This window comes from Myxine glutinosa, chromosome 1 (genome assembly GCF_964187855.1).
Source record: "Myxine glutinosa chromosome 1, kmMyxGlut1.1, whole genome shotgun sequence".
NCBI classification, from domain to species: domain Eukaryota; kingdom Metazoa; phylum Chordata; class Myxini; order Myxiniformes; family Myxinidae; genus Myxine; species Myxine glutinosa.
Window position 1 is genome coordinate 254,104,024 of NC_136261.1, and position 21,175 is coordinate 254,125,198.

At 44.7% G+C, this 21,175-nt stretch overlaps 1 protein-coding gene across 2 annotated transcripts in view; it reads left to right on the forward strand.

Annotated features, from left to right (window-relative positions):
• The window catches only part of LOC137436425 (latent-transforming growth factor beta-binding protein 1), a 327,003-nt gene that overhangs the window by 220,196 nt on the left and 85,632 nt on the right, over window positions 1-21,175 (forward strand). For both annotated transcript variants that reach the window (XM_068130197.2, XM_068130206.2), the window contains exons 22-26: window positions 1,559-1,681; window positions 16,441-16,566; window positions 16,931-17,074; window positions 17,364-17,426; window positions 18,669-18,767. In XM_068130197.2, the coding sequence (XP_067986298.2) occupies window positions 1,559-1,681; window positions 16,441-16,566; window positions 16,931-17,074; window positions 17,364-17,426; window positions 18,669-18,767 (555 nt within the window). The remainder of the gene's footprint in view (window positions 1-1,558; window positions 1,682-16,440; window positions 16,567-16,930; window positions 17,075-17,363; window positions 17,427-18,668; window positions 18,768-21,175) is intronic.

Genomic DNA, 21,175 nt, shown 5'->3' on the forward strand with positions numbered 1-21,175 from the left:
AGGTTCACTATGTTAACAAATATAATTTCGTTCAAAATTTTGGGAGATTAGCAAATCTATACACTTTTTGAATCATCCATGGAGAATCCAAAAATCAATGTTGGCATTTTTGTAGACACCTGCATGGCCGCTATTTTGGATTTTCAAAATGGCCGCCATAAAATACATATTTTGCGCTATCTCGGCTTCTAGTCAACCTAGAAACTTAATTAAATATGCTAATCCTATGTTTTCTGGGTCAAGGAATCCAATAAAGGCCTCAAAATAGTGCTCAGGATTATAGAAAAGCAACAAACAAAGGTAATTGAAAACCATTGTCTTTATATTTGAGATATAACTGTATTACATAATACATGATATTGCAAGTCCTTTGTAGTTATAGGTATGGGTTTATAAAGCAAGAAAGCAGCCTTGTTAGTATCAGATTGAACTATAAGTCCGATACACAGGATCTACGAGGTCTATACCGTTCAGGAATATGCTTTTACAGATCGTCATCACTGTCCTGAGTGTCATTTTCGCAAAGGTGTCTATGCAAATGTAAACATTAATTTTTGCATTCCTCATGCTCTGAATAATCCAAAAATGTAGTTTTGCTCATCTACCAAAATTTTGTACGAAAGAACATAGTGAACCTGACTACTTGTTTAATTGAACATTTGGTACCATTATTTATGCATATTTTAGACTTGATTATCTCTTCATCAGTTTTCTCTCATATGCTTTTCAGAAATGATTTAATATCTCGAGCAAGAGGCAATGATTTTAAATGCGAGCATTAGAATTAAATAAATATCAATGGCAAGATGCGAGAATTTTCCACTTTGGTTCATGTTCATTGTTCATGCAAAAAAAAATGGTTGGTTCCTTTAATCCAATATCAAATGAAAAACTATCTTGTATCAAATGAAATCAAAGCAAACCTTGAATAAACCATTTTAGGCCTGAAAGCTACAAAATATGTGATGAAATGCAGACTGACACTGAATCATTCTGGTATCCCAATGAAAATATTTATATATTCACATGATGTCAAATTTATTCGGTCGTTGATAAGTCAAACTCTCCATTGAACATATTGTGGAAAGCATCTGAGAAAGATTGATCATCTCAATGTTTTCTTCTTACCCAAAGGTTGTTAATTTTCAACTTTTATGATTTTCCCATGCAACTCATCATACTTTTGTATTCGTACTGCATTTTGTGGATTAGTGCTTTCCAGTAAATGTTGTATCTTGTACTGAAAAGTCAGCTATGCAATTGTGGTTGTGGACTTTATACAGCAGTGTGCATGTACAGTACCTTGGTAGTTGGTACTCACAGTACCACTCTGTTTCCCACTCCTTGTAATGCCTTACATATCGTATAGTGCAGGAAATGAATAATTGCAATGCTGGCAAGAGGGGCTTAGCCACTGGTGATGATGAAAGGGACAGACGACAGCCATGTCTTATCACATCTCATCTTTGCCTTCCAAAAGCTCCCACAGAGCTGTAAATGTACGTACCTTCATTCACCCAACCGATCTCTTTCCCACACCCTTATGTTTCATCACCAGACGTGGATGAGTGTGCAGGTGGCCGTGAATGTCGCGGAGGAAGTTGCATCAATATTGCTGGATCTTTTGAGTGCACCTGTCCACCTGGCCACCACGTGGGTCCGGGCACCAACCTTTGCCTCGGTGTGTGCCTTTCTGTGTCTTTCCCTGAAACTCGGGCCACTTGGGGCATATCTGGGAACTAATCATTTTCCAGTCGCCATATTACTTTCATGGAAGCAGAATTTTTTTTCACAAGGCGCATCATGTAAACGTGCATTTCATTTATGCATTCATTTATTCATTCCCAAATTGTATATAAAAATTTTAAAAAGTCGGTTATTCAACCTTCAGCATCATCATGTTGTTATGCACTTGGTATACAAACATAAACAGCAATGGAAATATGATGATAAAGAGACAGGAAATGCACAATTGGAAGAAATATCGAAAGGTCTTGCAATTACACCAGAGCTCTTGTTACTTCTGCTTACAAGCAGTGCAACTGCATTCTGCAATAAGCTTCTAACTGACAGGCTCAAGTAAATTAAATTGCTGTAGTGAGATTCTTCATTACCTCCACCACCGAAGATGGATGGAGGTTGTTTCCACCCCTGTTTGTTTGTTTGTGAACAGGATATCTCAAAAGGTTGTGGACGGATTCGGACTAAATTTAATGGAGAGAGTGGGTGTGTGACAAAGATAAACAAGCCGATTAGATGTTGGTGAAGATCTGAATCCGATAATTTTTTTACGTGATTCTTCACCATGGAGCGATAAGGCAAAAAAAACTATATAGAGCATGATAAATCAAAAAGTTACAGACACACTCAGACGAAACATGGTGGACAGTCTGGGTGTGTGACAAGGACGAATTGATTCAATGTTGGTGCAGATTCGAAACCGGATCCGGATCAGAGAATATTTTTAGGCGATTTTTCACCATTGAGTGATAGGACTAGAACCGATATTTAGCATAATATCTCAAAAAGTTGTGAATGGATTATGACAAAACTAGCTGGATGAGTTGGGTAAGTGACAAGAACAAGCCGATTCGATTTTGGTTCAGAACCGGATCCAGGCATGGGAAGGGGGGAGGGGGCGTGGGAGAGGTATAAAACACATGGACACTGCTAGGACAACCAGGAAGGAAGTTGGTATTTCAAAAAAGTGGATCTGGGGTGAATTAACGGGGGTAGTAAAAATCAAGGTTTTGGATGGGGTAAGATAAGAGATGGTGGTGAACAGCTGTTTTAAAGACCTGGAGGGAGGAGTGGGATTGAAGAGAGTGAGGGAGTTTGTCCCAGAGGCAGAAGAAAAGAGAAATAAAATAGTGAAGGTGAGCAGACAGTCTTGACTTTGGCAGTTGTGCATTGCCCCTCATACAGTCACGTGAAAAAGTAAGTACATCCCATGTAAAGTTTTGACTATTTCAACATATTTCAACATACAGCTATTTGATCTTCATTTCAACAATATTGATAGATAAAGGTGATATAATATAACAAATATCATGAAACATTTACATTTTGTAGTCCATTGTATAATTTAAATAAACATAAATGCAAATGTTGCATGTGGAAAAAGTAAGTACACCCTTGGCTCTAATAGGTGGTATTGCCCCCTTTGGCAGAAACAACCTCAAGTAGGCGTTTTTTATAACTGTCTACCAGTCTCTGACATCGACTGGGAGAAATTTTTCCAACTCCTCCATGCAGAATTCTTTCAGCTGCGCGATGTTTGAGGAGTTTCTTGCATGCACAGCTCGTTTCAAATCCTCCCACAACATCTCAATGGGATTTAGATCCAGGCTTTGACTTGGCCATTCCAGAACCCTCCAATTCTTTCTTTTCAGCCACCATGCCTCCCTTTGTGGATTTACTGGTATGTTTAGGGTCATTGTCATGTTGCAAGGTCCACCTTCAGTTGAGCTTCAACTTTCTGACAGATGGCCTCACATTATCCTCAAGCACCCTCTGGTACAATGAAGAATTCACAGTGGATTCTATGATGGTGAGCTGCCCAGACGCTGATGCAGCAAAGCTGCCCCAAACCATAATATTTCCACCACCATGCTTTACAGTTGGTATCAGGTTCTTGTGGTCAAATGCTGTCTTTGGTTTTCGCCAAACATGTCTTCTGGTACTGTGGCCAAATAGCTCTACCTTTGACTCATCTGTCCATAGCACATTGTTCCAGAAGTGCTGGTCTTTGCCGAGGTGTTCATTGGCAAACTTTAGCCTTGCCCTGATGTTCTTTCTGGACAGCAAAGGTTTCCTCCTGGCACACCTCCCATGTAGATCAAATTTGTGCAGCCTCTTTCTAAAGGTAGACTCGTGCACTTTGACATCAACAGTGGCAAGAGCTACCTGTGGGTCCCGAGATGACATTCTGGGGTTCTTGGAGACTTCTTTCAGCATCTTGCGGTCTGCTCTCGGGCTGAACTTGCTGGGGCGGCCTGACCTGAACAAGTTGGCAGTTGTTTGGAATCTTCTCCACTTGTGGATGATCTTCCGGACAGTCGAATGATTGATTTCAAATTGTTTGGAGATCTTTTTAAATCCCTTCCAAGACTCGTAGGCATCTATAACCTTCTTTCTGAAGGCCTCAGAGAGCTCTTTTGATCTAGACATGGTGACGCCACACACTTCAACAACAAAGAGCAAACCAAACTAAATGTCTGAGGTTTAAATAAGACAGGTTCCTCCAAGATCCTCTCTAACAATGTTCTAATCATTTGCACTTGAGCTGGTTCACTTGATTCTAATTTTAGGTATTTGAAGCAGTGATAAATGTTTTGGTGTACTTACTTTTTCCACATGCGAAATTTGCATGTATGTTTATTTAAATTATACAATCGACTACAAAATGTAAATGTTTCATGATATTTTTTATATTATATTTTAGGTGGTGATCGCTCCCTGGCCGCGTCCTCGGCAGGTGCAAGGCGATTGTGTATACCCAGCGGTAACCGCTACACACGCCCCTCCAGAATCGACTTGCACCGGCAGGGTCAATTTAAGGGGGGTCCTGATGACCCGGCCGAAGCGACCCCTGGAGGGTCTTGGGGGGGGGGGTTCTGGTGTGGTGGTGGGTGGTCGAGCGGGGGGAACCGTGGACGGGGGGCGGCCCCACCGCGACGTACTCCGCTGTGTGAAGCGCTGGGGGGACGTAGGACCGGGGTCAAGCCGACCGAGGGGCCGGGCAAGTCCTCGGGGGAGGCTGCCGAGGTTCCTCGCGGGCCTCCCGGGGATGCAGGGTCGGAGCAGTAGTGGCGGCAGTAGTCATAGAGTGAAGTCGTGCGAAGGTGACGAACAGCAGCGCGCGCGAAGGTAACGAAGCAGCCGTGCCGCGAACGTCAGAGCACGCGCAAGAGATGAGCAGCAGTGCCACCCACATCGCGTAACTGCGTTCCTTCGGAGGGTCCTGGAGCGGGCCCGTCCCTCCGGTCGTAGAGGAGCCGAGCGCGGTGCGCGAACCACATGGCCGCTCGTCGGTGCCAAAACTCCGGCAGCGCGATCGGAACCGCCGTGTTCGTTTGCAGCCCCCGAATCCGTTCGGGGGTAGACGAGGTCACCAGTTTAGGTGGTGATCGCTCCCTGGCCGCGTCCTCGGCAGGTGCAAGGCGATTGTGTATACCCAGCGGTAACCGCTACAATATCACCTTTATCTATCAATATTGTTGAAATGAAGATCAAATAGCTGTATGTTGAAATATTTTGAAAAAGTCAAAACTTTACATGGGGTGTACTTACTTTTTCACGTGACTGTATATAGAGAGATTGCCCTTCATGTATATTGATATATGTACGAATATGTATTTAACTATATGCAACTATATATTGTTGCGAATATGGAATTTGGCCTCCATATCCGCTTGTAAATATTCCCCTATTTTCTCCAATACTCCCCAACTTTCCCCAATCCCCCATTCCCTAGTCCCATTGCATGTAAATAACAATCAGTAGAGCCGACCTTCCCCTTATTCCCCCATTAAATGTCGTGCCCAGGTCCACCGCACCACACGTAGACAACTTTCGGACATCTTCCTAGTTATTCTTAGTCTATGTCAGTTAAGGCCTCGTCTCCATTAATTATGACTCTTCGTTGCACCAGAATGTGATTATATGGCATCAGTAGTGAGTTTAGGACCTTTCCCATACCTCTTTCCATCTTCTTCCCCAACCAACTATGGCTGCAGCAACGGAGGGGATGGGGGCGGCGCGGCGGCGCGGGGGGGGAGGATGCGTCCTCACACCGGCTCGATTAGCGCCATTGACCACGCGCTCCACGGGGTTACCACGGAGGGGCTGGCTGTCAGCTCCTCCTCAAGGGCGGAGCCTGGTAACCCCCCGCACCCAATCAGAAGGGCGGACCGATTCCATCTGGGGCGGCGCTAGCGAGCCGAGGGCGTGTCACTCCCCGCCGGATATACGCGGCCACGTAGCGGACGTGACGTCAGATGCGCCCCCAGCTGGAGAAAGAACGTTGCCTTGCCTACGACCGTTGAGAGGAAGAGAACCCGCCTGAGAAAGAACGTCACCTCTGAGCGCTGCGACGAGACCTCCCCGCATCTCTGGACCGGACCGGGTCGATTCTAACCTTTGAGCACAGGTGCACCTGGAGCCATCGCTACCCGCCTGTCCTTTCCATCAACCCCCGTGTGAGTCAGCCGTTGTCCCGTTTGCCTGTCGTCTGTTGGGGAATAATATAAGATTGTGTCTAAGTGCTTGTCTTTCTATGTTGTACCTCTAGCCCCTGTAATCTAACCTTTTCCGTAACGAATATAATCTCCTCCGGAGGTCTTGAGAACCGTATCCCTGGTGTCGTCATTTTATAACCCAGCCGGGTGTCTTCTTTTTCTTATTGAGCCAGCGTGGCGCGGCTTCGTCAACGTCGAGTATAATCGGTAACTTGTGCAGACGTGGTCATACCAAAACCGCTCGGTAAACTAACATCTAAGCCACGTCTGTAACAATTGGTGTCGAGGAGTGAGATTCGGACCCGGGACTAAATTAGTTAGGCCCAAATTTTGGGAGGGAAAATCGAGCCGGAGCGCGTACGGCGCTCGACCAAATCGATCCGGAGCGCGGTCCCGCGGTTACTGCGCTCGACGAAATTATAACAGCAAAATTTGGGATTGGTGTTACGAAACTCGAATTTTGAAAGTCGCGCTATGGCGGATCAAGACGGCTGGGGTCCGGTAGGGGAGAGTGAAGCAGGGTCGGTCCAGGACCAAATTGAGGGACATGAGGAGAGCGAAACAGCGAGGGTAGCAGGCACGCAAAATGGCGCCTCGCAAGAGCGCGCGGTAGCCGAGCCCGCTGTATCAACGGGCTTTAACATGCAGCCGATTGACATGCAGGCCCTCATTGCGCAGCTTCAGGCAGCTGTACAGATGAGTATGGGGAGCCAAATTGAGCGATTGGGTGAGCGGTTGGGGAACCGGATGGATGCTCAGGGTGAGCGATTGGAGGGCCAAATGGGGGTAATGGGGAACCGGATGGATGCTCAGGGTGAGCGATTGGAGGGCCAAATGGGGGTAATGAGGGACGAAGCGAGGGGTACCGGTGAGGGGTTAGACAATAATTTTAAGGGATTAGACAAGAAATTTGGGAAGTTAGACGACAAATTTGAGGGGTTAGACAACGGGATAAAAGAGGTGAAAAATGGGTTAGAGGGGTTAGAAAACAGTATGGAAGGCAAATTGAGGGACATGAGGGACCAAGCGGAAAGGGAAGTTAACCAAAGGGGGCAGCAGATAGAGGGGGTCAGAATGGGGGTAGAAGCCAAACTGGATGCTCACAGGGAGGAAATGGAGCAGATGAGGGTGGCATCTGGGCAGGAGATGCAAGTGATGGGAGAAGAGATCAGAAGAGGAGTGAGTGAGGAGGTCGGAGGAGTGCGCGAGGAGGTGAGGCACTGTAAGGAGCGCATGGAGAAGGAGGTGAGAAAGGGGACTGTAAAGTTACAAGGGGGCATAGAGGTCCTGACGCAGGAGGTGGAACAGCTGACGGAGGGACAAAAAGAACTAACGGAGCAGGTTCAAAGGAACACTGCGGTATTAGGAGGGTTAAAAGTGACACAGAAAGAACTAAAAGACGACTTGATAGCGACGAAGAGGGAATGTCAGATGGTACGAGAGGGACTGACAGCGAGGTTGGACGAGGTGATAGAGGTAATGGAGACGAAGGACCGGCAGGTGAGGACGCACATGGAAACGGTCAAGGTAGCCTTGGAGGACGAGCTTGAGGAGACGTACCGGGGAATAAAAGAGGTGAAGCACAAATTAGAAGAAGTGGAAGAAGGGATGAGTGAAATTAAGAAGCGACGGAGAGGGGATAAGGAAGAGATAAAAGAGGAGATAAAAGAATTGGTCCAAAGTCTGTGTTTGGATCGTGATGATGTGCTCATTAACCGGATGAGGGATTCGCAGGTGATGGAGGAGAAGCGAAGAGGAAGAGGACCCGGTGTAAGTGGTGACCAATATGGTCGTGCGTATGATGCGCCAGGTGATTTAAGAGGCTTGGGGGTCGAGATAGACCCGGGTGTTCGTGAGAGGCCATTGGTGAAGTGTGCGACAGGTCTGGTGTGCGAAAAAGGAGGTGTGCGAGAAAGTCCGACTCTGGGGTGTGTGAGGAAAAAGTGCGTGCCAAGGAGTGAGGGTGCTGGCGAGAGTGAGTCGGTCGTAGCGTGTGTGCGAGGGAGCACATGGAAGCGCGGTGTGGTGAGTGTTACAGAGGGTGTAACGGAAGAGGTTGTGCGAGAAAGGTGTGTGACGGACAGGTGCATGAGGAAAGAGTGCGCTGTCAGAAGTAAGGAAGAGTGTCCACCTGTGGTGAGTGTTACAGAGGGTGTAACGGGAGAGTGTGCGCGAGAAAGGTGTGTGACGGACAGGTGCATGAGGAAAGAGTGCGCTGTCAGAAGTAAGGAAGAGTGTCCACCTGTGGTGAGTGTTACAGAGGGTGTAACGGGAGAGTGTGCGCGAGAAAGGTGTGTGACGGACAGGTGCATGGGGAAAGAGTGCGCTGTCAAGAGTAAGGGTGAGTGCGCTGTCAAGAGTGGAGGTGAGAGTAGTTTGAGTGGCACGGAGCGTGAGTTGGTTGTGACAGGTGAGCGAGGATGTACACCTGGGATGGAAGGATGCACACCTGGAATGGGAGAGCGTGGTTGGGAATGCACGCTGGAATTGGTAGTGAGGCACGTGGTTGGGTGTGCGAATGAGAGCACACCTGTGATTGTCACAGAGGAGGTGACCGAGGAGGGGGTGCGAAGAGGTGTATTGGTGAGGTGTGCTACGAACGAATGTGTGCCAAAGTGTTCGGTGGTCAGGTGTGTGACCAAGGCTGTGAGTGGAATGAGGGTACCTGGGTGTGTAAGGAAAGGTACGAGGAGCATGGGCACGGCTGGATGTGTGAGCAAGGAACGGGCTGCGGGGTGTAAGCGTCCAGGTGAAGCATCGACGTTACACGGGTTAGAGGTTAGAGCGACTTTTAGCCGAAGCAGGCCCTCGGTGCGTGCCGGGCCTCGCTTTGAACGGCCGCGTCCAGGCTCCACTAGGCGGAGCTGGCAGCCCGATAGAAAGGGTCGTCATGGCGACCACTTTTTGGTGAGACGTGCCGGCAGGTCGAGATCGGGGCATTGGATGGCTCCGTGCCGAGATGGTGCGTGGGATCTCGGCCCGGGTAAACCTCCTTCCCTGCACCGAATGCGGGACGCACCCAGCCGCTGGCACAGAACAACCAGCATTCATGGCTTGGCTTTACGAAGCCGGGCTTTGGACAGGAATTGGCGCACCGAGAGGTATTAGTGAGTCGACTGGGTGATGAGGTTAGTGTATTGGACCCAAAATTAGAGAAAAACAAAATTTGATGATTGGCAAGGGATTGGCAGTAGTGATTGGCAGATGATGGGCAGTGATTGGCAAATTTTTAATTTGTTGAAATTTGATGTGCAAAATTGGTAGTGAGAGACCCCCGATGTGGTGGGATGGCAAATCCACCATCCCTCACAGGAGGGGGCCAAGGAGCAATAGATTATGGGGTGTAGGGCAGTGAAAACTAGCCCGGGTGGGTTAGGTTATATTGATAGGGATCTAGAGAAGATGACATTAGGTGACGTTAAGATTAGTTAGTGACTGATACCTGTAGTGGGGACGCAGGTAGATTAGTGTGGATGATAATGACGAGGGAGCGCAATAGTTTAAAAGGGACGACTGGGAAGCGCGAGTTTCAGAGGGGAGTAGTTAGCTGAGATGATGCCGTGTGAGTGAGAATTGAACAGGTGTGATTGCACAGGTGTGCAACTGGACAGGTGTGATTGCACCGGTGTGCAACTGGACAGGTGTGTGGAGCAGTGTGTGAGTAGTGAGTGTGTGGATCAGCGCGAATGCGCTTGGGGAGAGAAGGGTGCAGGTGGCACCAGGTGTGAGAGCACAGGTGTGCAGGTACAGGTGTGTGGAGAGAGTTGGAGTGAGTGGTACGGAGTGGTGTGCATGGTGCGAAGGTGTGGATGGGGGAAGAGTGGACCCCTTTCACGAGTACCCGGGGCGGGTAGTGTAAGTGTTAGGTAGAGGGTACAGGTAAATTGTGGTTGGATATTGGCATTTGTGGTGCGGTTGCAGAATGGTGTTGTGGATGGGTGCATTAGTGTTGTGGAAATGGCTGGGCGTGTAGCCTGTTAGTGTGTGTAGTTGGTTGGGCACTCCACCACTGTGAGGATGTCGGCCAGGTGAGGCCGCAGGTGGGCTCTGGGAGCCGGTAGTTGTGAGTGGGTGCCTGAGGATCCCGGGTGTGGATCGGGTAGCCCAGTGCCAGAGAGGGCACCGAGTAGGGGAGAGCGCCAGAGGGCCTGCCCCAGTTAGTTAGGTTAGGGTAAGGAGCAGGTAAGCTCAGAGGCAACCGCAGTGGTGGAGGTGTGCAGGTGGGTAGACCCACTGGGAGAGGTACACGCCACAGCCCAGAAATTGTGCGAGGGCACCGGGAGATGAATCGGGGGAGTGAGACCCCAAATTGAAGAGCACCACAGTCGGGCCAATGGGAATTGGTTTTTAGAACCCATAGTGTAAGAGGGCCAATGGTTTGGCCGGAGAAAGACCCCGGGTAGTGTAAAGTTGTTAAAGTCATTTCGGAAATAGTTAGGATTGAAGAACCTGTCGCACCATACGCAGCCACTTACCTGAGGTGATGATGATGACTCCACACCTGTGTTTCCTTTGTTTTGTGCAGAAGTAAGGATTGCTGTGAGGATTTGTGAGACGCATCACGACGTGGATGAGACATTGGGGTGATTCCATCTCTCCCTCCTTAGGAGGGACTGATGATGAATTGGTGATGGCAAATTATGATGTTGAGTTGGAGATGGCAAATTTTGATGAGAGTTGAAAATGGCAAATTGGATTGGTTAGGAGGGAGAGAAGACGAATTTGGTTTATGGGAGGAACGGGGAAGACAGTAGGGATGTTTGTTGATTTGTAAAGTAGATGTTTATGGGTAGTGTTGTGTTTTGTGGATACAGTAAGGGGTAAGGGAGGGGCCATGTAGGTTACCTGGTGGGGGGGGGGGGCGTACGATAGGAACGTACCTGTCTCACCTGGTTCCCATGTGCCCCCAGTGTGCATCACCTTACATTGCGTGCACTTTTGCGCCCTTACCACCTTACTCACTTGTCTGCTTCTTTTGTCTCCCACCTCCGAGGATCTGGCTTTGGGGTAGAGAGAGAGGAGAGAGAGGTGCTGGCTGCGCAGTTGTGGGCCTGCACTTTCGCTGTTCGCTGCCTGGATCGGTACACCATATGGACCGCAATGTTTGTGGCCACCCACAATGGACCGCAGTTCGTTTGCGGCCAAGCACCACCCGTTGATGGACCTATGGGTCAACGTGGCACCTATGCCATACAGGTGAACCACTTTTAGTTAACACCAAGTGCACCACAAGAAGAGCAAGAGACACCTGCAGGGTTAGGGGTTGTCGAATTTATTTTTATTCCAATGAACAATGGTGACTGCACCGATTGGTGGTGGGGTGGTGCTTTTGATGCTCGGGAAGGGTGCTCTGCACGTTATTAAAGGCCGTCGGCCACAGAGCACTCGTGGGTTGGTGTATCGATGCTGGCAAGCGCGCTCTCTCTATGCATAACATCTGCATGTGTTCCTCCAAAAACAGGTCCTGGATCGTAGTGTAAATAGCAGCGTAGTCTTGTAAATAATGCTCCCTACCGGCTGTATGTGTAGTTTGAGAATTCTTTCCGGATTCGGTTATCCTGTGGGTGTGTTTCTGTGAGGAGAAGGGTGCAACGTCGCAGGGGGACATATTTACTCATTTGTGAATATCTGTAAAACTGTCGCACTCAGGGTAGAGTTAATAGTAGAGGGAACTACATTGCGTGCCACACTAAAGTAGGTAAAAATTTATCGGGTCGGGACGCCCCGAGGGTAGAGAAGGGTGCAATGTTGCGAATATGGAATTTGGCCTCCATATCCGCTTGTAAATATTCCCCTATTTTCTCCAATACTCCCCAACTTTCCCCAATCCCCCATTCCCTAGTCCCATTGCATGTAAATAACAATCAGTAGAGCCGACCTTCCCCTTATTCCCCCATTAAATGTCGTGCCCAGGTCCACCGCACCACACGTAGACAACTTTCGGACATCTTCCTAGTTATTCTTAGTCTATGTCAGTTAAGGCCTCGTCTCCATTAATTATGACTCTTCGTTGCACCAGAATGTGATTATATGGCATCAGTAGTGAGTTTAGGACCTTTCCCATACCTCTTTCCATCTTCTTCCCCAACCAACTATGGCTGCAGCAACGGAGGGGATGGGGGCGGCGCGGCGGCGCGGGGGGGGGAGGATGCGTCCTCACACCGGCTCGATTAGCGCCATTGACCACGCGCTCCACGGGGTTACCACGGAGGGGCTGGCTGTCAGCTCCTCCTCAAGGGCGGAGCCTGGTAACCCCCCGCACCCAATCAGAAGGGCGGACCGATTCCATCTGGGGCGGCGCTAGCGAGCCGAGGGCGTGTCACTCCCCGCCGGATATACGCGGCCACGTAGCGGACGTGACGTCAGATGCGCCCCCAGCTGGAGAAAGAACGTTGCCTTGCCTACGACCGCTGAGAGGAAGAGAACCCGCCTGAGAAAGAACGTCACCTCTGAGCGCTGCGACGAGACCTCCCCGCATCTCTGGACCGGACCGGGTCGATTCTAACCTTTGAGCACAGGTGCACCTGGAGCCATCGCTACCCGCCTGTCCTTTCCATCAACCCCCGTGTGAGTCAGCCGTTGTCCCGTTTGCCTGTCGTCTGTTGGGGAATAATATAAGATTGTGTCTAAGTGCTTGTCTTTCTATGTTGTACCTCTAGCCCCTGTAATCTAACCTTTTCCGTAACGAATATAATCTCCTCCGGAGGTCTTGAGAACCGTATCCCTGGTGTCGTCATTTTATAACCCAGCCGGGTGTCTTCTTTTTCTTATTGAGCCAGCGTGGCGCGGCTTCGTCAACGTCGAGTATAATCGGTAACTTGTGCAGACGTGGTCATACCAAAACCGCTCGGTAAACTAACATCTAAGCCACGTCTGTAACAATATATACAAATATATACATATATATTTATATCTTTATACGTACATATATATTTATATCTTTATATGTACATATATTTATATCTTTATATGTACATATATATTTATATCTTTATATGTACATATATATTTATATCTTTATATGTACATATATATTTATATCTTTGTATGTACATATATATTTATATCTTTATATGTACATATTGTTATGTCGGTAGGGTAAAGGAATATCTAGAGGCAGGTAGATCTGAATAGGTAACATGCTTCGACTGTCGCGATAGGGAATCTACTTGTAATAAGTTGTGTGTTAGTCCGGTTTGTCGGGTTAAGATGTATACCTGTGAACATACCAGGACGTTCGTGTGCTTGGTAGTTAGGGGTTAAAGATAACATCCTCTGTGTGTCAAACCTGGTAGTCAAACCTTCGTCCCTTATGGCAATGCACACCTGTAGACACTTAGACAGGTCCCTAGCGCAACATTAAATAATTCCCTTACCTGACAAGGACTTCGGAAGAGAATAGGCAAGAGGCCAGTTCAGGGCACCGCCGCATGGGCCGCAGCCAGCTACACCTCCGGCAGGCCTCGAGTAGTACGAGCTATGACCACGCTACAGGCCTGTGATTCGGTGGAGGGCACTGATTGAGTGGAGCACCGAGGCTGACGTCACCGCCGCAAGGCTATATAGGGGCGCGCCGAACGACATTTTCTCTCTTGCGAGTCTTGCACATCCAGTGCTTCTTGCTTGCGCAGCTTCCTCTGGCAGCTCAAACTCTCTTGTGCACATCCTTCCCTGGCTGTCTTGTGCTCTCTGCGCTTTTCCTCTTGGTCTTGAGAGGTCCGGGTGGTCTTGGCTCGCCATCTGCGTGGTGCTTGGAGCGGTGCTTTTGGTGCTTTGGGGCCTCATGTGCGATCGGTGCTTTTGGAGTTTGGAGCGAGGGACCTTGTGGTGTGCTTTGGAGTTTGGAGCGAGGGACCTCATGGTGTGCGATCAATTGGAGCTTGGAGCCAGTCCCGGTGGCGCGCGAGCGGGGCCGAACGGAGCCGTGTTTGGACGGCAGACAATGCAAGACGACAGACAAGATAAGGCTGCACTCACACCCCACATTTACAAGTACACAACATTTCCTTTTATCAATTCATCTTCCCTTGTTCGTTTCTGAGTCTGGTGTGTGGGATCCCAATATAGGAGTTAGTTTATTTCATTGCCGTCGCATTTCATTGTATCGGGTCCATGAATAAATCTATATTTTTGTGCATTCTGATTTTCCGTTCATGAGTTGATTAATTTCCCCGCAGCTGCCGTCGGTTTCGCTGAAGATAAGCGCTTCTCCGCTTCTTCCTCTTCCCTTCTTCTTCCTCCCGCATATCATAAGTATTTGTTTGATCGTCACCTCCATTAAAGCCGTTCTGGTCTTCCGCGGTCCCTGGTATTAACCGGAGGGATTCGCGCGACAATATATTTATATCTTTATATGTACATATATATTTATATCTTTATATGTACATATATATTTATATCTTTATATGTACATATATATTTATATCTTTGTATGTACATATATATTTATATCTTTATATGTACATATATATTTATATCTTTATATGTACATATATATTTATATCTTTATATGTACATATATATTTATATCTTTATATGTACATATATATTTATATCTTTATATGTACATATATATTTATATCTTTATATGTACATATATATTTATATCTTCATATGTACATATATATTTATATTTTTATGTGGACATATAGATTTATATCTTTATATGTACATATAGATTTTTATCTTGATATGTACATATATATTTATATCTTTATATGTACATATAGATTTTTATCTTGATATGAATATGAATGAATATCTTTATATGTACATATAGATTTTTATCTTGATATGTACATATATATTTATATCTTTATATGTACATATAGATTTTTATCTTGATATGTACATTTATATTTATATTTTTATATGTACATTTATTTATATGTACATATATATTTATATACGTACATATATGTGTATGTTCTCTTTTTATCTTTGAGGATGGGGAGATTTGAAAGTCAACTTCAAAGCAAATGGATGCTTCACCCCTGCGAGCTAATTCTTTTTTTTATTTCTCAAGTTAACCTGTAAAAACTGTGATGTGTGGTGGTTTAAGTTTGGAAACTCTCTGCTGCTGCCATCTCTGTTTGTTCAACGAGCCTTTTACACACTGGTACCGCACCTCACCATATGGTACACCTGGTTCATCAGTGGCACAGATTGTCTACAGCCTTTCCCAGTTGCTTTGAAGTCGAGCATCATCCGTTTCTCGCCATCATTTGAATGAATTTGATGCAGATGTTCGCCTCCTCTCTCTTATGTGGCTCAGATAAAGAGACAATTTAATGCCGGACACATTTTAACATTTCGTTATCCTCGAGGTTTTTTGGCTCTGTAAAAAGCTCAAAACAGAGCTGTAAAGGTTCAATTGGCCTCATTAATTGGTCCTTTTAAAATACTTTGTGTTTCTTACATAGCTGCGCTGCTGAAGAAGCCAAGTTTTGTTGAAGTCACTTTCAAAGTCGAAGGAAACTTGTTTTCACCTTTGTCAATGTGATTTATGTATTGAGTGTTTTGCTATGAAAAGAGTTTATCTCAGCGTAAATATGCAAGTGGTATTTTACTTGGCATAATATCCGTTTGGTGATACTTATAATGTATATATTTATAATGGTTTTTAATAATGGTTTTGGTGATACTTATAATGCTTGAAAATCATAATTGGAGCCATACAAATATATTATTGTAATCAGTATTTGCAGGTGTCACAGCCATGGTGAGTTAAAGTGTAACCACTCAATCAACAGATGAAAGTTTTGCTTCAATCAAAGACATCTGTAAAGAACTACTGGTTGGGGTAAGACAAAAACGCTCATAGCTATATTGAGGTTCAGTTTTATTTAGGGAAGATGTTTGTGGTTAAAGGTCGGGATGGTGCTAAAGGTCGGATATGCAAGGAATGCTCATCACCTTTGTCAGGAACTAAATCACCTGCTAACCATAGCAATGCTGACAGTGGGAGGAACTCTTTTTCTTTGTCCTTATGAGTTGTTCAATCGGAAATGCATGGTCCAGAACGAAAAACATAGTGCAAATAAATGATTCCAGGTGTGCCATATTATTTTCTTCCTCTCTTTCATAACATACATTTAAAAAAGTAAACAGGTCATTGTGAAAAAAATAACCAACCTATGAGAAGTACAAATGAAGAAAGCCCCTGATGTGCAATAAATATATTTTGCTTGTATCTTTGCAGACATCGATGAGTGTGAGAATGAAACCCTTTGTGGAGAACATCAATATTGCATAAACCTAGATGGCTCCTTTGAATGCTTTTGTGACCGTGGCTTCCGAAAAACTGCGGATGGAAAGATGTGTGTTGGTAAGATTGAACATAAGGTATATTGAATCAGAATTTGTTGAAAGACTTGATGTCTTGACCTTTCCCATTAAGAACTATCTTTATACACAAGATACAATTTAAAAATGGTGACACCGCAGATTAGATAACTTCTGTTGTTGTCATGGAAAGAAATGACAACTTGATGTTTATTTGGGAATATGATGAAATACATTTGAAAAAAAGATGACGAAATTGGGAATATGATGAAATAATTTCGGAATATGATGAAATAATTTCGGAATATGATGAAAGACACAAGAAACTTCATCAATATCATGAGAGTGTCTTGTGTTTGTTGGAGAATGCTTGAGGAGCTTTGTGGTATGTCCTGTTTATGCTGCAGATGTGGACGAGTGTACGTACTTGGTGGACATTTGTGGAGAAGCTCACTGTGAGAACGTTGAGGGAAGCTTCTTATGCCTGTGCCTAGGCAGCAACGAGGAATTTGACGTTAGCACAAGCAAATGCGTCACCCGCAGTGTTTCAGGTATTTTCGTCAATTAAGAGCAAAATGTTTCAGATTAACTCAAAGTTCAGTTTGAAAAAATAACCTTATTATTTTCTTGCTATTGTTTTCCTGTTTCTATTAGTCATCTGCAGTTTTTCCTCTCCTTCAATTTCTCTTTTACTTCTTTTTTTTTCTTGGCTTATTCAGCAATCTCTTTCCGTTTATACCATATTTTAGAATTATTTATCTGCATTTCTTAGCTATCAAGTTTTAATGCACTGTAAGAAAATCTTTACACTTTAACTTAAATTATTGCATTGCTTTTCAGAGTTGTCTTCACATTTTGGAGATTTCCATGAAACACTCACTGGAGAATTAACAAGGCCTCAAGGTGTGAAGAGTTAAATATTAATATGAATGCCTTCAAATTCAAAGCATAACATAAAATTTCTCATTTATTTTATGTTGAAGAACACACGTCATGCATGTTATCACAGTGCTTATTCACGATACGCAGTGTGATGCCACCAACTATCATTTACCAACTGACCTGTTTTTACACTGCAATTCATTAAACATATGGGCAATACCCCTGGCGCTCACCTGGTAGAATAAACAGTATACCACACTGACTAAAGGTATTTTAAGCCAATTTCAATGGTTACTAGAAGACAGTGCAGCAAGTGCAATCATACTAACATAATCATAAGACTTTAAACAAGCAAAGAAGAAAATACCTATTTTGGGGGGGGCAACCACCCCCCCCCCATAGACTCCCAAAGGGGCAGATTTTTTTTTAATGCTGTGAACAAACTTTGGTACATCACGGGTGGTGATGGTTGTGGTCAATTTTCATCGAAATTGCATGTGTAGTTTCTGAGAAAAAAGCAAATATCTATTTTGGGGGGTCAAACCTGGATCCACTTTGACCCCCCGTAAATCCCCTCAGACTTTGATTTTCTTAGTGTTGTGAACTAACTTCGGTATATCATGGGTGATGAAGGTTGTGGTCAAGTTTCATCGAAATAGTTTGTGTAGTTTCTGAGAAAAAAAGCAAATTCCTATCTTGGGGGATCAAACCTGGATCCACTTTGACCCTCGTAAAACCCCTTAGATTCCGATTTTTTTTAATGCCGTGAACAAACTCTAGTCACAACACAACAAGTATAATTTGTGCCAAGTTTGGTCACAATCGCTTCAGCGTTTTCGGAGAAGAAGTTGCAAGTGTTTACGGACCGACGGACGGACTGACGGACGGACGGACGACACGCCATCGCATAAGCTCCCCTGAACTTCGTTCCAAGTGAGCTAAAAACAAAGGATTCCCTCACCACAGTTAATAAAGCAGTGTGAAAACAGCAATGAATGTGAACCACAAATTCACATTGTTAACACACCATTAGCAATGGATACCTGGCCCGAAAGGTTGTAGAAGCAGAAGTCAATGCAATCATGGTGCCAAAAGGAACAAGATTATTTGACCTCCCTGTTTCACCAATTTTGCTCTGCTATATTAAATGGAAAGGTAAATTTTGGTTTGAGGAAAATGTGCAGTGATTTCATGACATATAACGTTATTTAACAATACATCGTCAAGTTTTGTTTTGTTTTGTTGAAATTTTATTTGAGTCAGGCCAAGTTGTGGAAGAGTCTGCGTGGCCTGGAGAATCATCTGAGCACAATGTTCAAGCAAGAGCTGAGACACCTGAGGATACCTTTACTGAAAGAGCAGGTCAGCAATTATCTTGTCCTGCAGCTCAAGGGAAAAATCAAATTGCTTATCGATTAATTTTAGATCCAAAGCATCTGGTTTTATGTTGCTATGGTCTCGCCACAGCTGCTTACCTCGGAAAACAATCTCTAAGTTGAATTTGGTTGAAAATATAATTACTATATGTTTGAAAGTACCCATTAACTTTTGCATTGCTTGTGGAACATGTCATTTTACATACAAAATAATTTTATCATTCTGATCGTGGGCAGTTTTTTAACTGCAAAATTCCTCAAAGCTTCTCACCATTTTCAAACTTTTTTTTTATTATTTGGAAATTTGCTCATTGTGCGATATAATTTTGGCACTTTGAAGTTATTTAATTATATTATTTCTGCATTAACTAAAATCGTGTTGCCACAATATGTAACTTTATTTTCTGATTTTTATAGCATTATGAAACATTATGCAATTCACTTGTGGTGTACTAATCAGAGATTAACATGACAATTTTAAAATCACTCTTATGAATCAGATAAATCAGTGCTGTTGTTTATTTTGAGAGCTTTGATTTTCTCGATGTTTATTATCGCACTTGATTGGCGAAAAAGGATGAAAGTCTCGACCTTTGCACTTGTCAGTGTTGTAAGTAGTTCTGTGTTGTAAGTAGTTCTGGGGTGGGGGAAAGGAGAGGAGGGGGTTGGGTGGGATTGAGGGAGAGGGGACGTTGAGGGAAGAGGATGGGGAGGGGTGGGAACGAGTGGAGGGGCAAGGAGGGGAAGTAGTGGGGGAAGGAGAGAGGAGGGAAGGGGGATGGGAGGAGTGTAGGGGGAGGGAAAGAGAAGAGGGGAGGGGCATGGGAAGGCAGCATGAGGAAAGGGGAAGCGAAGGCAGCGTGAGGGGAGAGGAAGGCAGCATAAGGGAAGGGCAGCATGAGGAGAAGGGAGGGCAGCATGATGGGAAGGGAAGGCAGTGGGAGGTGAGTGGAAGAGAAGGCAGCATGAGAGGAGGGGAAGGGACGGCAGCGCCATAGAATATGAGGGTTTGGCAAACTTAACAACAGGCACAAAATAACAAAATAATTCATAAAGGAATAATATAATTACAAATATGTAACCATCTCCTGACATCCCGTTCAAACAGGATAGCAATACCAACCATCGTTTTCAAACAGCACGTACCATTTATAAAGAGATTAGAACATGGGCTTCCCTGTAGGGATGCGATTTTTAAAGTGCAGCTGCCACCATGACGTGTACCCGTTGTGAAACTGGGCCTCTCGAGGCGGCGAAGGTTACATTTTAAACTTTTGTCAGATTTAAGTAAGACAATGGAACACACGTTTAATTTATCATCTTAACATTGTCTTGAATGTAAATTTGTAAATTTCTTTTCAAAAAACAAAACAAAAAAAGTCAATTACACCCCTTGAAACCAAGCAGCTTAAGCACTCAAGCAAGCACTCCAATGAGACGATTGACAAGGAATGACTGGCTTAGCAAGAGATTGGCGATTCATACTTGGGAAGATCAGGCATTAGATTATGAGTGCTTATGGATCACTTGTCTCATTGCTTTACTCATTCTATTCCTCCCATTATGTTAATCATTCTTCAAATTCAATCTTTAATTTGATTTATTTTGCCCTCCTAACTCTGGGGATTCCATTGTCGCAGGAAAGCTAAGGTGTTGTTAGCTTTATGACACACACTTGGGAAGTGCTTGTTCTATTTCAGGTCAGAAGTGATGGCAATACCAAGATACTTAGTAGAAGTCACAGACTCCAACATGCTAGATTGTTCAGGGTATACTGGTTTGCTTTGTGCATGCTATTATTGAGTAAATGCATATTTGACTGGAATTTAATTATTGATTTGGTTTGCATTATTTCTGAGGCAAGGCCATGTCACTGATCAATATACTGTTCCTGTTGGTCAGGATAGATATTTGAAATGTGGCCAGGGTACTTCAACCAATCCACATTACTCTTTATGAAACATACCTTTAGATTTTGAACATTCTAAAGCACATCCTAGAAGATTTGTGAGCACTCTTAACGTCCTCTCTAAAGGATGGAATTTGGCGCAACACCCTGTTTATGGATGACGTCATCCATGACCAATACATACAGCCAGTGTAAATTTGTACCTTTTATGACAATATGTCTTGCATGTTTCACAAAGAGACTTTCAACAAGCTCCTGAGAATATACAGTCACGTGAAAAAGTAAGTTCACCCCATGTAAAGTTTTGACTTTTTCAACATATTTCAACATACAGCTATTTGAACTTCATTTCAACAATATTGAGAGATAACGGTGATATAACATAACAAATATCATGAAACATTTACATTTTGTAGTCCATTGTATAATTTAAATAAACATAAATGCAAATTTCGCATATGGAAAAAGTAAGTACACCCTTGGCA